General features: G+C 38.0%; 1 protein-coding gene across 6 annotated transcripts in view; it reads right to left on the reverse strand.

Moving 5' to 3' along the window:
- Setdb2 (SET domain bifurcated histone lysine methyltransferase 2) overlaps window positions 1–12,312 on the reverse strand; it is a 66,451-nt gene that overhangs the window by 29,767 nt on the left and 24,372 nt on the right. For all 6 annotated transcript variants that reach the window (XM_035452223.1, XM_027390427.2, XM_027390428.2 and 3 more), the window contains 7 exons: window positions 11,997–12,113; window positions 10,181–10,350; window positions 8,889–9,090; window positions 8,079–8,178; window positions 7,503–7,593; window positions 4,726–5,066; window positions 1,642–1,730 (listed from right to left, as the gene is read on the reverse strand). In XM_035452223.1, coding sequence (XP_035308114.1) covers window positions 1,642–1,730; window positions 4,726–5,066; window positions 7,503–7,593; window positions 8,079–8,178; window positions 8,889–9,090; window positions 10,181–10,350; window positions 11,997–12,113 — 1,110 coding nt within the window. The remainder of the gene's footprint in view (window positions 1–1,641; window positions 1,731–4,725; window positions 5,067–7,502; window positions 7,594–8,078; window positions 8,179–8,888; window positions 9,091–10,180; window positions 10,351–11,996; window positions 12,114–12,312) is intronic.

Raw genomic sequence — 12,312 nt, forward strand, 5'->3', positions numbered from 1 at the left:
CCACCAATGCCCGGCGGGCAATGATTTTGTGTATTAAAACCATTTGCTATTTTTTCCCCCAATATTTTTCTTCTTATATTTTCTCCTACATCTTTAAGAACTGTGGAAGACAGTACACTCCTCACTCAGTGTGGTTTTGCTTGTGGCCATTTCCAGCACCTCTAAATTTGAACTCATTGCTGCGATGGGCTATAAGCTGATTATTCCATCTCTGGGAGACCAGGAAGTCAGAGATGACTGCATTCAGAACCAGGAGGAACCTGCAGGAAGTTGCTAAATAAACCTTGCTGTCTGAATGGCAGGATCTGCATCCTGGGGTCCTTCAGTAACTGTCTCCCTTCTATGGACGTAACTGTGAACATGATATATGCAAACAATACTGTGGGTCTGTATCACCTGGCACTAGGCTGACTGAGAAGTGTTCTCTGTGTAGGTACATGGCCAGTTCCACTGGTTTCCTCAGACCTTTCTATCTGGCTATGATGATCCATGTGATGAACCAGGAGTTTATAATATCGACCCCTTTTATTATAGTTGGCATTTGCCCTTTCCTAGAAATTCGAGTGTAGGTGTCAAATGTATTTGATGGCCAGTCACTTGTCATTTGTCCTAAAATGATGCACACATCTCCATAGTGATCCTTGACATGCTGTCTCACAGCACTGACTACACCTCACCTAGCAGCACTCATCCACTCTTTCTGTCTGTGCTGGTGGTCAGAGCCATAGCTTTGTATGTGTTGGGTGTTCTAAGGCCTGGCTATATCCCAGCCTATAAGCTACTTTACTTTTAAAATGCTAACACATGTCCACATCCTGTTTCTTCATAAATAAAACTCCTACATTTTCACACTAATACTTTAAAACAATTCTAAAGATTATTAAATCCTTCTGTGGAACTGGGATTAAATTTGAAGGAGATAAAGAAATTATCTTAAAAAAAAAAAAAAGAAAAAGAAAAGTAAAGGTCTAGGTGAGGCCTTCAATCCCAGCACTCAAGGCACAGGCAGAGGCAGAGGCAGGCAGATCTGGTTCCAGCAGATTACACAAAGACACAAACACTGTCTCAAAACAAAACAACAAAATAGATAGATACATAGATAGATGCATTCATGGCCAACCTGGGCTATGTCTTGAGTACCATCAGGTCAGCAAAGGGTAAATGGCAAGACCCTGTCACAAAAGCAACAAAAAGCTCACTGATTCTCTTCTGCTGAATTACTGCAGGTTTTCTCCAACATATACAATTTTATTAACTATTGTAAAATAAAATGTTGCATATTTAGCAGTAAGTCAAATTATATAACTACATACTGAAGTTTGTTTTAATATTATTTTCTGAGTAGGCACAATAAAAATAAGAACTCTGCTGATCAAAACAAAAAAGGATACAGCATTCTTCCTGTTCCCCTAACTGACCTATGTAATCTGATGTCCTCAGCCCCTTAAGAAATTAATTCTAAATGAGAATAAGAATAGAAATCCCAAGTGTTTAAATTTTTACTAAACAGTTTGGGATAACTGACTATTTTAGGATACCAGACATTTTGGGTTATGTTTCATCTTTTTATACTTTTTCATATTTACTATTTTAAAAACCATAGCTGCAGCATTAAATTGTATAAGCAAAACAATTGCAAACCTGTTGGTGAAGAAAGCGACCAATGGAAAATTCCTGTCATGTGTTTCTACAAAAACGTTCTGTATGCAGAGATTCGGAGAACAACTGTGCTGTTTAAAAAAAAAAAAAAAAGAATTAAACACAAAGATTAGACATAGTATAAAATTTAGAACCTTGTTATTTAAAGTATGTGAATACCATTGTTTCCTATACCATCTCACTGATTTTGTCTTTCTCATTTTAGGTAATGTACAGTCAGTCTATCACAGCTCTTAACACGTAGTTAATAGCTGGAACCCATTCAGTAAAGCCGCTCAGATATCTTGATGCAATATAAAATAGAACCCCCTATATAGGGATTGTTTGTCAGTACTTAATATTATTATAAATACATTTATCTTTCAACTCAACAACACTATATTAAAAACTGTACTGTACAGAGCCATCTGCATAGATATCTATATGTAAGGTTGTTAATAAACAGTTTTTAAACATTTGGAAATAATACCTATCTATAGGGAGCTATTTAAAATTAACACAATAGAACTCTATGAAGCATAAAGGGAGAACATGCTAACAAGAAGAATCAGGACTACTGAGATAGTTCAGTGGATAAAGGCAGTTGCCAACAAGACTGATAACCTGAGTTTGATTCCTGGAACTTACATGGTAAAAGAGGGAGAACCAACTCTCCAAGTCGTTCCCTAACCTACACACATTCATGTGGCATGTATGTATCCCCACCCCACACAGAAAATAACTAAATATAAAAAAAGAGAAGTACCAGGAGCTCCTGTGTACTGATACATACTGATCTTCAGGATAGTATTGTTAACTCAAAAAGTGAATATAACAGATAGCTCAAGCAGGGCATTGGTGGTGCACATTTTTAAACTCAGTACTCAGGAGACAGAGGCAGGCAGATCTCTCTAAGTTCAAGGCCAGCCTTGTCTACAAAGCAAGTTTCAGATTAGCCAGGACTATAGAGAGAGAAATCCTGTCTTGGAAAAGAGACTGGGAGGAGGGGGGGAGGAAGAGACAGAGACAGAGACAGAGACAGAGAGAGACAGAGAGAGAGAGAGAGAGAGAGAAAGAGAGAGAGAGAGAGAGAAAGAGAGAGAAAGAGAGAGAAAGAGAGAGAGAGAGAGAGCACAGTCAATTAGTACTGTATTGCTATGTAAGCAAGTAGACCTGAGCTCAATCCCTAGACCCCATGGGAAAAAGCCAGATGTGGTGGCACATGCTTATGCTATCAGGACTTGGGAGGCAGAGAAAGAAGATCCCTGGGGTTTGTTGCCAGACAGCCCAGCCTGATTGGGTTACCAATGAGTAACCTTGTTTTAAAAAAACAAGGTGAATGGCACTCAAGGAAGAACACTCACAACTGACCTCTGGCTCCCAAACACACAGGCACATGTGTGCACACAGGCCACCACCCATGCACTCATGCACACTCACTAAGTGAATAAGTTATACAAAAGAGAACACCATATGCAGTTACTTGCATCAGCAGTGGGGTAGAGGCAGAATAAACAAGAGCCATAGAATGGGATCAGGGAAATGGCAGCATAATACTTGTCAAGAGAAGGCCTTAGCTGGGCAGTGCTGGCACATCTTTCTTTACTCCCAGCACTGGGAAGCAGAGGCAGACAGATCTGAGTCTAAGGCCAGCCTGGTCTGTATAGTAAGTTCCAGGACAGCCAGGGCTACACAGGGCAAACTCCATCCCAAAAAACAAAAATACATACATACATACATACATACATACATACATACATATATATATACATACATGGAAAGGCCTTGAAAACAAGCAAAAATGTTGAGTGTTTTAACATGAAGAATATACACAACATAATCTTTATATCCTAATCCAAACTAGCACCTCTGAAGAGGAGACATGTGAAGCAATCGATTTCTCTCAACATAGCATGCCATGTAACCTCTTTCCAAGGCTTGCAACATGACAGTACTCTCAATACCACCATTCCAGCACTTCTTAGCTGCTCACTGTCTTCTCAATATTGACATCTATTACTATCAACAAGACTCACAAAGACACCAAGTCTCTCCAATATTCTTGAATAGTCCATCACTTATTTTCAATGATGATTATTTTCCTATTCAATTATTTTGTGCAACTTAGACAAATGAATTTGAAAACTGTGTGTTTTATGCATGTCTATTTGAGCCTGTTTATGGAAGCTGGAAGTCAAATGTCAGATGTCTTGGTTGTTCTTCACCTTACCTTTTCATACGTATAATTTTGCAACCTTATTTTTTGAGACAAGGTCTCATTGAACTTGGAACTTGATTGACTAGACCAGACAGTAAGCCCCAACATCTTCCTGTTTTCTCCCTACTACTAGAATTATATGTGCATGCCATGATGTCTGTTTTGTGTGTGTGTGTACATGATGTACTGTTTGTGGTACTGTGTGCATGTGTATACACAGGTACACATGTCTGTGTATGTACATGAGGAAGCTGGGTATGCAACTCTATCATGCTCCACCATAATCCCTTGAGACACCATCTCTCATTAACACTGGACCTAGCAAGCCTGTTTCTACCCCCAAGAGTGCAGGAGTTACAGGCATGCTTATTGCTACAGCAGCTATTTATGTGGATGCTAGGACCAAAACCCAGGACCTCATGCTAGGCAATCATGTTACTGACTGAGCCATCTTCCTAGCCCTGAAAACTGACTGATGTATTATTTTTCCTAGCTTTTATATTTTGTTTTTTGTTTTAAAGATAGGTCCTCATACTGTAGCCCAGGCTTATCTAAAACCCAGAAAATTCTTCTGCCTCAGCTTGACAAGTGCTGGAATCCACCTTGCCCAGGCATTTCTTAAGTTTTCTAATGTAAATGTTTACTTTATGGTAAGCACTTTCAAGCAATTTATATTAATTAGTATGATCCTCAAGAAACCCTAGCCATTTCCATATTAGCAGTAGGAATTAAGCTTCAAGAAGTAGCATACAGAGGTACACAAACAGAGGAATGACACAGTCTGTCTTTAGAGTCTATTAATCCTATCTTCCTGATAAATTCTAAGGAAAGGAGTGCTTAGAAATAGGAATCTCAACCCTGATACTCACATTAAGGAAACGGCCCACGTTTCCTTCTTTTGAAGCATCCAACAGAAATACATTCTCTTTACTGAGCCTCATTAGAGAAGGTGATGGAGTCTTTGTCCTTTCACTTGGCAATTCTTCATCACAGAAGACCTGTTGACTGTGAGAGGCTGCAGATTCTTTTTCTTGGGACTTTTTTACTGGAACTTCAAGCATCTTTTTAGTATTCTCAGTATTCAATGTGGCTATGTGCTTACACTTGCCATCTGGTGAAGTGTCTTCTTTATTTTTAGTTATATCTATCACGTCTGATTCAATCAGCTGTCTGTCTTCAGAATATCCAACTTGGTTTGACCTTAAGTCCTCTAGTAGACATTGTTAGGAAGGAACTGTCAGGGCATATACTTGGCTGAGTAATAGTGCTAAGATTACATTAGATGGACAATTACTTTAATTAACACTAATCCCTATCATACGTTAAGGTAGAAGGTATTACTCAACTTTTACAAATAAAAATACTGAGTCTCAAGGACTAAAAAGATTTCATGACTCATACAGACAACTACAGAAACACATAGGTGTGCCCAGCTTCTAAAGCCCATTTTCTTTCTGTGGCATCACATCTTTTAATAAATCTACTGTTGCTTCCTCATCAATGTATTTAATATCAAATCCAAAAGAAGTGGCTTTCCTTTAATTGGCTTTAGAATCTGCATTTAAGTATATTCCAGATTCATGAAACAAAGAGAGTGGTGAGGCCTTTAACATGTCATAGTTCTAAGAAAACTCTGTTAGGTGTTCTTTTTTCAAATTCCAGCAAAAGCAACTGTTTTTCCAAGGGCTTGCACATATTGATGTTTGGTGCCTTTATTAAATGACCAGTCAAAATTGTACATTTATAAACCAATGAAGGTGCTGAACTTAGTCAGTTTTTGTATCCATAATGGAACTAACTCTTTGTGAACATCCAAAGTATGAATACATGTCAGAATAACTAAACAAAAACAAAAACAAAAAACAAAACAGACCACTCATGCCCTTATAACTCAGTCCCCCCCACTTCCAAATTATACTTTAGTTAGTTAGTTCTTAGGCTAGAGATATGATGCAGTAGGTAAGAGTACTTTCTGCCAAGTCTGAAGTCCTGAGTTCAATCCCAGGCACCCCATATAGTGGAAGGAAGGAACAGACTCCCGAAAGCTGTCCTTTGACCTTGGCATGCCATGGCATGTGTATGTGAACATTTCTTTCCCTCAAATAAATGGATAAATATTTTTTTAAAAGGAGGGGGAGGCAAAAATCTTTGAAAGTATTTTCATTTTTTTTTTTAAAAAGAAAAAGTTATTTCAAAGAAGCCAGGAGAAGAATAGTGATTACTAGAGGAAGAGAAGGATCTAAGGAAGAAGGGGCAGAATGAGGTGGCTAATAAGTACATGGGTGCAGTAGGATAGGAGATATAATTCTAATGTTCCAGGTAGCACAGTAAAATAGCAATGGTTGGCAATAATTAATGGTATATTTCCAAATAGCCAATAAGGACAATTTTAAATGTTTCCAACATCAAGAAATGACAAATCCTTAAGGTAAATGATCATTGCATACTGTAGACTGAATGCCATACCATACTCATAAGTACATGTAACTATTAATTAACGTTTAATTAAGTAAATTAATTTTTAGAAGGAAATTCTACTTACTAAATAAAGGCTCATGGTTTAATCATTATCATGTAGATACTGATCCTCCAATACTTGTATTTTAGTCAAAGATTTCTGATAGTTTCTACTAGGTATATGGTGTTGTTATTTAGACTGCCTACATATACTTAGCAACTGATGAACACAGAGAAAGAGTCAACGCAACCATACTCATTATGGCTTGTGTGTATTAAAGGGTAAAATAACTATTATGTAAAATGCTCGTTCTTAATGGAATTTCTCAGTAAGGAGCAATACTTCCACCAATCTATCCTTTATCTCTAGGGGGGGGAGTTGGGGTATGAAATGGGAGAAGAGGCAGTAGTTGCAGGCCTGTTCTCCAAAACAGGGCATCTGTCATCCATCTCTCTCTACTGAGGGATCCATCAAAATACAAAAGTTCCCAAACCGAGGTCTGCCCCCAAGTTGTAACATTTATCACAAAGAGGCTGTACTCTGAAAGACAGTCCTCTGTGGAGGGAGATTTTATACCCTGAGGATCCTATTCAGTGGTGTGGGCAGAACTACTAGAGTAATGTATCTTTAAGAGTCCAAAAGGAAAGATTTGAAGTGTGGCTGCTTTGGCTAGCACTTCCAAAGCCACAGACACCTCTGTTCCACCGTAGTCAGAGCCATCCACTCTACCCCTTTCTGCCAAGCAGTAGGTCATTGCTGAAACCAGACGAGATGCCTGCAAACTCCTGTAAATGTAGCACTAGTCAGCAAGTATGATCATGTCATATGATCTGTTGTGGCTATTCAATTAGGCTGATGTTGAGGGAAAGCAGAAACATGTAAATTCAATGCCTGTAGCTATATTCCACTAAAACTTTATTTACAGACTCTCATGTTGTAAGTTTTTATAATTCTCAAGGGTCATGAAATACTACACACCATCTAATTTTTCAACTATTTAAAAATGTAAAAAGAATTTTTTTCAACCATAATTAACATTGGGCAGGCCAGATTTGGAGTACAGTTTACCAGTTTCCACATGACAAACCTATCAATTTGTTATGAAGTCTATGGAAAGAAGTGGTATATATTGAACAAAAGGGACAAAGAGGCAAGGAAGATAGACAGCCATAAGGAAATAAAGCCTACCGTGAGCTCTAGCTTTAGAGTTTATGTGTTCTTGAGCTGGTTTAAATCCATTCTTATCTTCAGGGTCAGCACACTCTGAGGAAACAAATTCCTTCAAAGAAAGTAAGAAAGACAGCTATGCTCTCTAAGTCAGAAAAAAGCACTTAGCAGTTAGGCCTCTTTCACCAACTATCACTCTTTATAGGCCGCAAAGCTGGTATTATAAGGACCCAACACGTGTGCCCTTTTTACCCTATCTATTTCTAGAAACTTTAGAAAGCTACAACAATTGTCAAGATATTATTTGGGCTACAAATATAAATTTGTCTGTATCTCAGACTTGAATAGCCTGTATGTTCAAAACAATAAAATAAATCCTACATAGTATTATGTAGCATAAACATTTTAGTAAAAGTTATAAAGGTAAGATAATGAATAATGGCTTTGGAAAGGCATCGTCTTTTCTTTTGTTTTTCAAGACAATGTCTTATTATATAGCCTAAGTTGACTTCAAACTCATGATCCTCCTGAATTGGCCTCCCAAGCGCTAGCATTGCGGGCGTGTCACTATGTTCAGATTGATCTTGTCGTCTTTACCATGTTTTTCTTATTGTAATGAAAAACAGCTGTCTTGAATTTAGGGCTTCTAATGACTGAGTGACGCTGAATTCTTGAAATATTTCTATAGTTCATTTCCCTGAAAAGAAAAAGAAAAGTTATTCTGAATTATCACTAAAAGTTTATTTTGTTAGACTATAAAATATGGGTCAAATCACTACTTTATAAACTTCCATTATTGTTAGAAATTAATCTAGGGAGTGGAGAGATGGCTCATTGGTTAAGAGCACTAGTTGCTTTTCCAGAGGACTTGGGTTCAATTCCCAGCATCCACATGGCAGCTCACAATTATCTGTAACTCCAGTCCCTGAAGATACAAAACCCACTAATATCCCCTGAGTGCACCAGGTACAAAAGTGGTAAGGCCAAACACCCATACACATAAATTAAAATTAAAATATCAAAAAGAAATGAATCTATATCATATCTACACTACTTAATGGAGAAAGGAAAAGGTAATCATTAGCTACCAATAACTTTAAAATGTGTTTTTCAAAAATGGGACCCTAATAAAACTTTCCAAATAGAATGATGATACAAAGATAAAATTAAAATTTATAACATTCATAAAGAGCCAGATGAAAGTTACCCACCGTGAATTCAGAAATGGGGCACTAGATTTCTAAGGTGGGACTGTTGGATTTCTACAAGTGTTAAACTTTATTTGTGAGGCAAGATGTTTAGAGGAGGGGTGGTGGGAGGAGAGAAATCGAGAGATATAGAGGGGGAAGCCCAAACACTCCTGATCCATAACAAGGGGGTAAACCATGATTTGAAGTTTTTACTTACACAACAGGCTCTTCGAGATCACTGTTAAGGTTAGTAGGAGAACATTTCTCAGTTTTAGGACTTCTAGGATGTGTTTCACAATCTGAACATACAACTTCTATTTTCCTCTTTTTGGAAAACATATTTTTCACAATGTTCTGTTGTTCTATTGCATTTTCATCAGTATTAGTTTTCTCAGGAGTGATTCTGCTTAGTAATCTTCCTGAAATACAACAGTGAGTGATCAAAACAAGAAACAACCACTACTAACAGGTAAGCATCATTCTCTGGAAATAAAGGCTCAGGGCTAAGTGCACTGTATTTCTAGAAAGAAACTCAACCTATAAATTCTAGAATATAGGTAACTCACCCAAGAAAACCATTCCAAGACACTATAAAAAGACCAATGGGAGACTTCTGTCTTACATTCATAATAAATATGAGCTATCTGAAAGAAGTGCCAGTCCATGTTGGTATTTTAAAAAGAAAGAGATCCACAGTAATGTAAAACAAAAACAAAAATAGTGCTCTAGACAATGAAAAGTAAACATGTTTAAATTTTTAGTTTGAAACCTTAAACTCTTAAAAAATGACATATTCAAAACTTGTGACATCTACCTACCATACTCAATTTAATATTACATTTTTTGTCTCATTTAATGTATTTTCTTTCAAGAGTCAAAATTGTACTTCTCAGGTAGAATTAGTGGCTAGATATTCCCACTCATTTTTCTAGGTCACCCTTAGGTGTATGTTCTAGCTCTGCAGAAATGCCAATAATGCTTCCTGGACACTCAACGGTTAGTCAGAGAAACAGGACAAACGTCTAGGCAGGCTGGGTAGTGCATGTGTATGTCAATGGTGTGGGACAGATTAACACATGACTGACTACCCTGGATTCCCTGAAACTAAATGAGATGATTAAAGTAAGTGTCTGAATCATCATATGCAAATACTAATTACAATATTAACTTGTGAAAAACATTAATGAATTTTGATTGATTGTTTTACCTTAGTGAGTCATTCAGTTCCTATTTAGAACTTTTCTTCCCTTACTCCAGAGCATCTGTAGCTATGAAGACAATGTGCCTTATAAGTCTCAAGTTCTAGTGAAACAGAGCCTTTCCTTCCTGAAGCACCTATGGCATCTTAGCCCTTCCGGACCCAAGATCCAGTCACTTGTCTCCTTTGGTGCTCCCCCTACATCTTGTTCAGCACCTTGCTAAAAATGCCAATGGCTGACTAGGACAATCTATATTCAGATGTATACAGATCCAAGTAGGAAATCATTAGAAAACAAATCTTTGCTTTACCTGAATAAATGCACACAAATGTCCCTCTGTCAATGTCATCCAGGCAGCGTACTCCCCAGCCCTTCTTCTCACTTTTGAACACCTGTAGCCTCACCTGGGGACCATGTTGGACGACTCGGTTTTGACACAACTGACGGTTACACTTGCACAATAGGTTGCATTCATAAATGCTAGCAATAATACACATAAGACAATATAAGTTACTATTTCATTTAAGTAGTAGCTAAACTGAGGAAAGTGCAAAAGCTTAGGGCTAGATTGCCTGGGTTTCTCTTTTTAAAATGGAGTTTATTTTTATTCATTTATTTATATTTATATGTATGAGTTTTTGCCTGTGTATATAACTGCACCATCTGCATGCCTAGTGCCCAAGAAACCAAAAGAGGGCACTGGATGCCTGAGACCAGAAGTAAATCCTCATGTGGGTGCTGGAATTTGAACCGGAGTCCTCTAGAAGAACAGCCAATGCTCTTGACCACTGAGCCATCTTTCCAACCTCAAATGGGAAGTTTATATAACAGAGCTTAACCCATAGGGCTGTTTCATCAATATCCACACCACAATATTTACCAGATATGTGACACGGTGCTCAGTACATGGTAAACGTTAGCTTTTTAAATGTGTAAAGGAAATATATAGGAGCAAACTCTTCTAATTCTAGTTCTATAGGTGTTATTACTTAGCACCAATTTTGATAGGCTGAAAATTATCAACCAACAAATTAGTTTCCTTCATTCACTTTTTCTTTTAATATATATATTTTAATATTATTAGTGTGAGTGCATGCATGTAGTCATGCTCATGCGTGTGTTGCACACAGCCATACACACATAGAAGCCAGAGAAGGATGTCAGGTGTCCTGTTCTACCACTCTCTGCTTTAGTCCCTTGAAATAGGCCCTCTTCACTGAACCTGAAAAGCCAAGCCAGGGCCAGCAAGCCCCAGAGGTCCTATATCTTCAGCATCTAATAGCTCTGGGATTACAGGCATATATAGCCTTTTATGTAAGTTCTAAGTATTTAAACTAAGGTCCTCATGCTATTTCCCACTGAGTTATCTCCTCAGTCCCTTCATTTGTTTTTGGAACAGCTTCCCTATGTAGCTCAGGCTGCTTTTGAACTCAATTATCATCCAGCACATGTGGGAGGCAGATGTTTTAATGGGAAAATGGCTACTCAGAGTCACTCATTTCCTGTAGAGCTAGGCTTGAGGCAGATGCGTGTTTGAGTATACATTGATGTGTGGTCTCTGGTTTCCATTTCTAAGAATATAATATGCTTTCATGTTATTTATTACCTCTTAGTAATTTAGATTTTCAGTATTAGGAACAAATATAAACAAAACCTGTAAGACTGTAGCCCATAATAAAAGAAAGTACTCTCTGGGCCTGGAGAGATGGATCAGTGGTTGAAATGCTTGCTATGAAAGCATGAGGACCTGCGTTCAGATCCTTAGAATTCATATAAAAGCTGGGCAAAGTGGAGCACATATGTAACCCCAGCTTAAGGGAGGGCAGCGGAGGCAGGTGGATCCTGGGGCCTGCTGGCCAGCCAGTCTAGCCATAGTAGGAAGCTCCAGTCTCAGTGAGAGACCTTATATGAAAAAATAAATAAGGTGGATAGTGACTGAGGAAGATACCTAGCTTTGACCTCTGGCTTATGTGTGTGTGTGTGTGTGTGTGTGTGTGTGTGTGTGTGTGTGCGCGCGCCAGCGCATGCACAGGCAGAGGTACCGCCCCACCATGCACACAACATACAAAAGTACCATCCTTCACAGACACACACATACACTGTAACAAATTCCTAAGGTTCCTCACCCAGTAGGTATGAGTCTCTTCAGTCTTTTATATTTATATCCAGTACACATTCCATCAGGTGACAAGGGACATGCTTTGGCATTCTTTGCTGTCAACTGAAGACATGGACATTTTTTTCTAAAAGAAAGGTAGTGGATAGATAAGTCAAAATAAAAAAAAAAAAAACAAGTTATGAGACTTTGTAAATGCCATTAAAAAACATGGTACTTTTATTTATAAGAGGGGTTTTGCTCAAGGACTATATGGAAACTCCTCTAAACACAATAGGCGTACATGAAAAATAGTACCAACCAAAAGCTTATTGCAACTAATATAA

The sequence above is a fragment of the Cricetulus griseus genome (assembly GCF_003668045.3).
Source record: "Cricetulus griseus strain 17A/GY chromosome 1 unlocalized genomic scaffold, alternate assembly CriGri-PICRH-1.0 chr1_1, whole genome shotgun sequence".
NCBI classification, from domain to species: domain Eukaryota; kingdom Metazoa; phylum Chordata; class Mammalia; order Rodentia; family Cricetidae; genus Cricetulus; species Cricetulus griseus.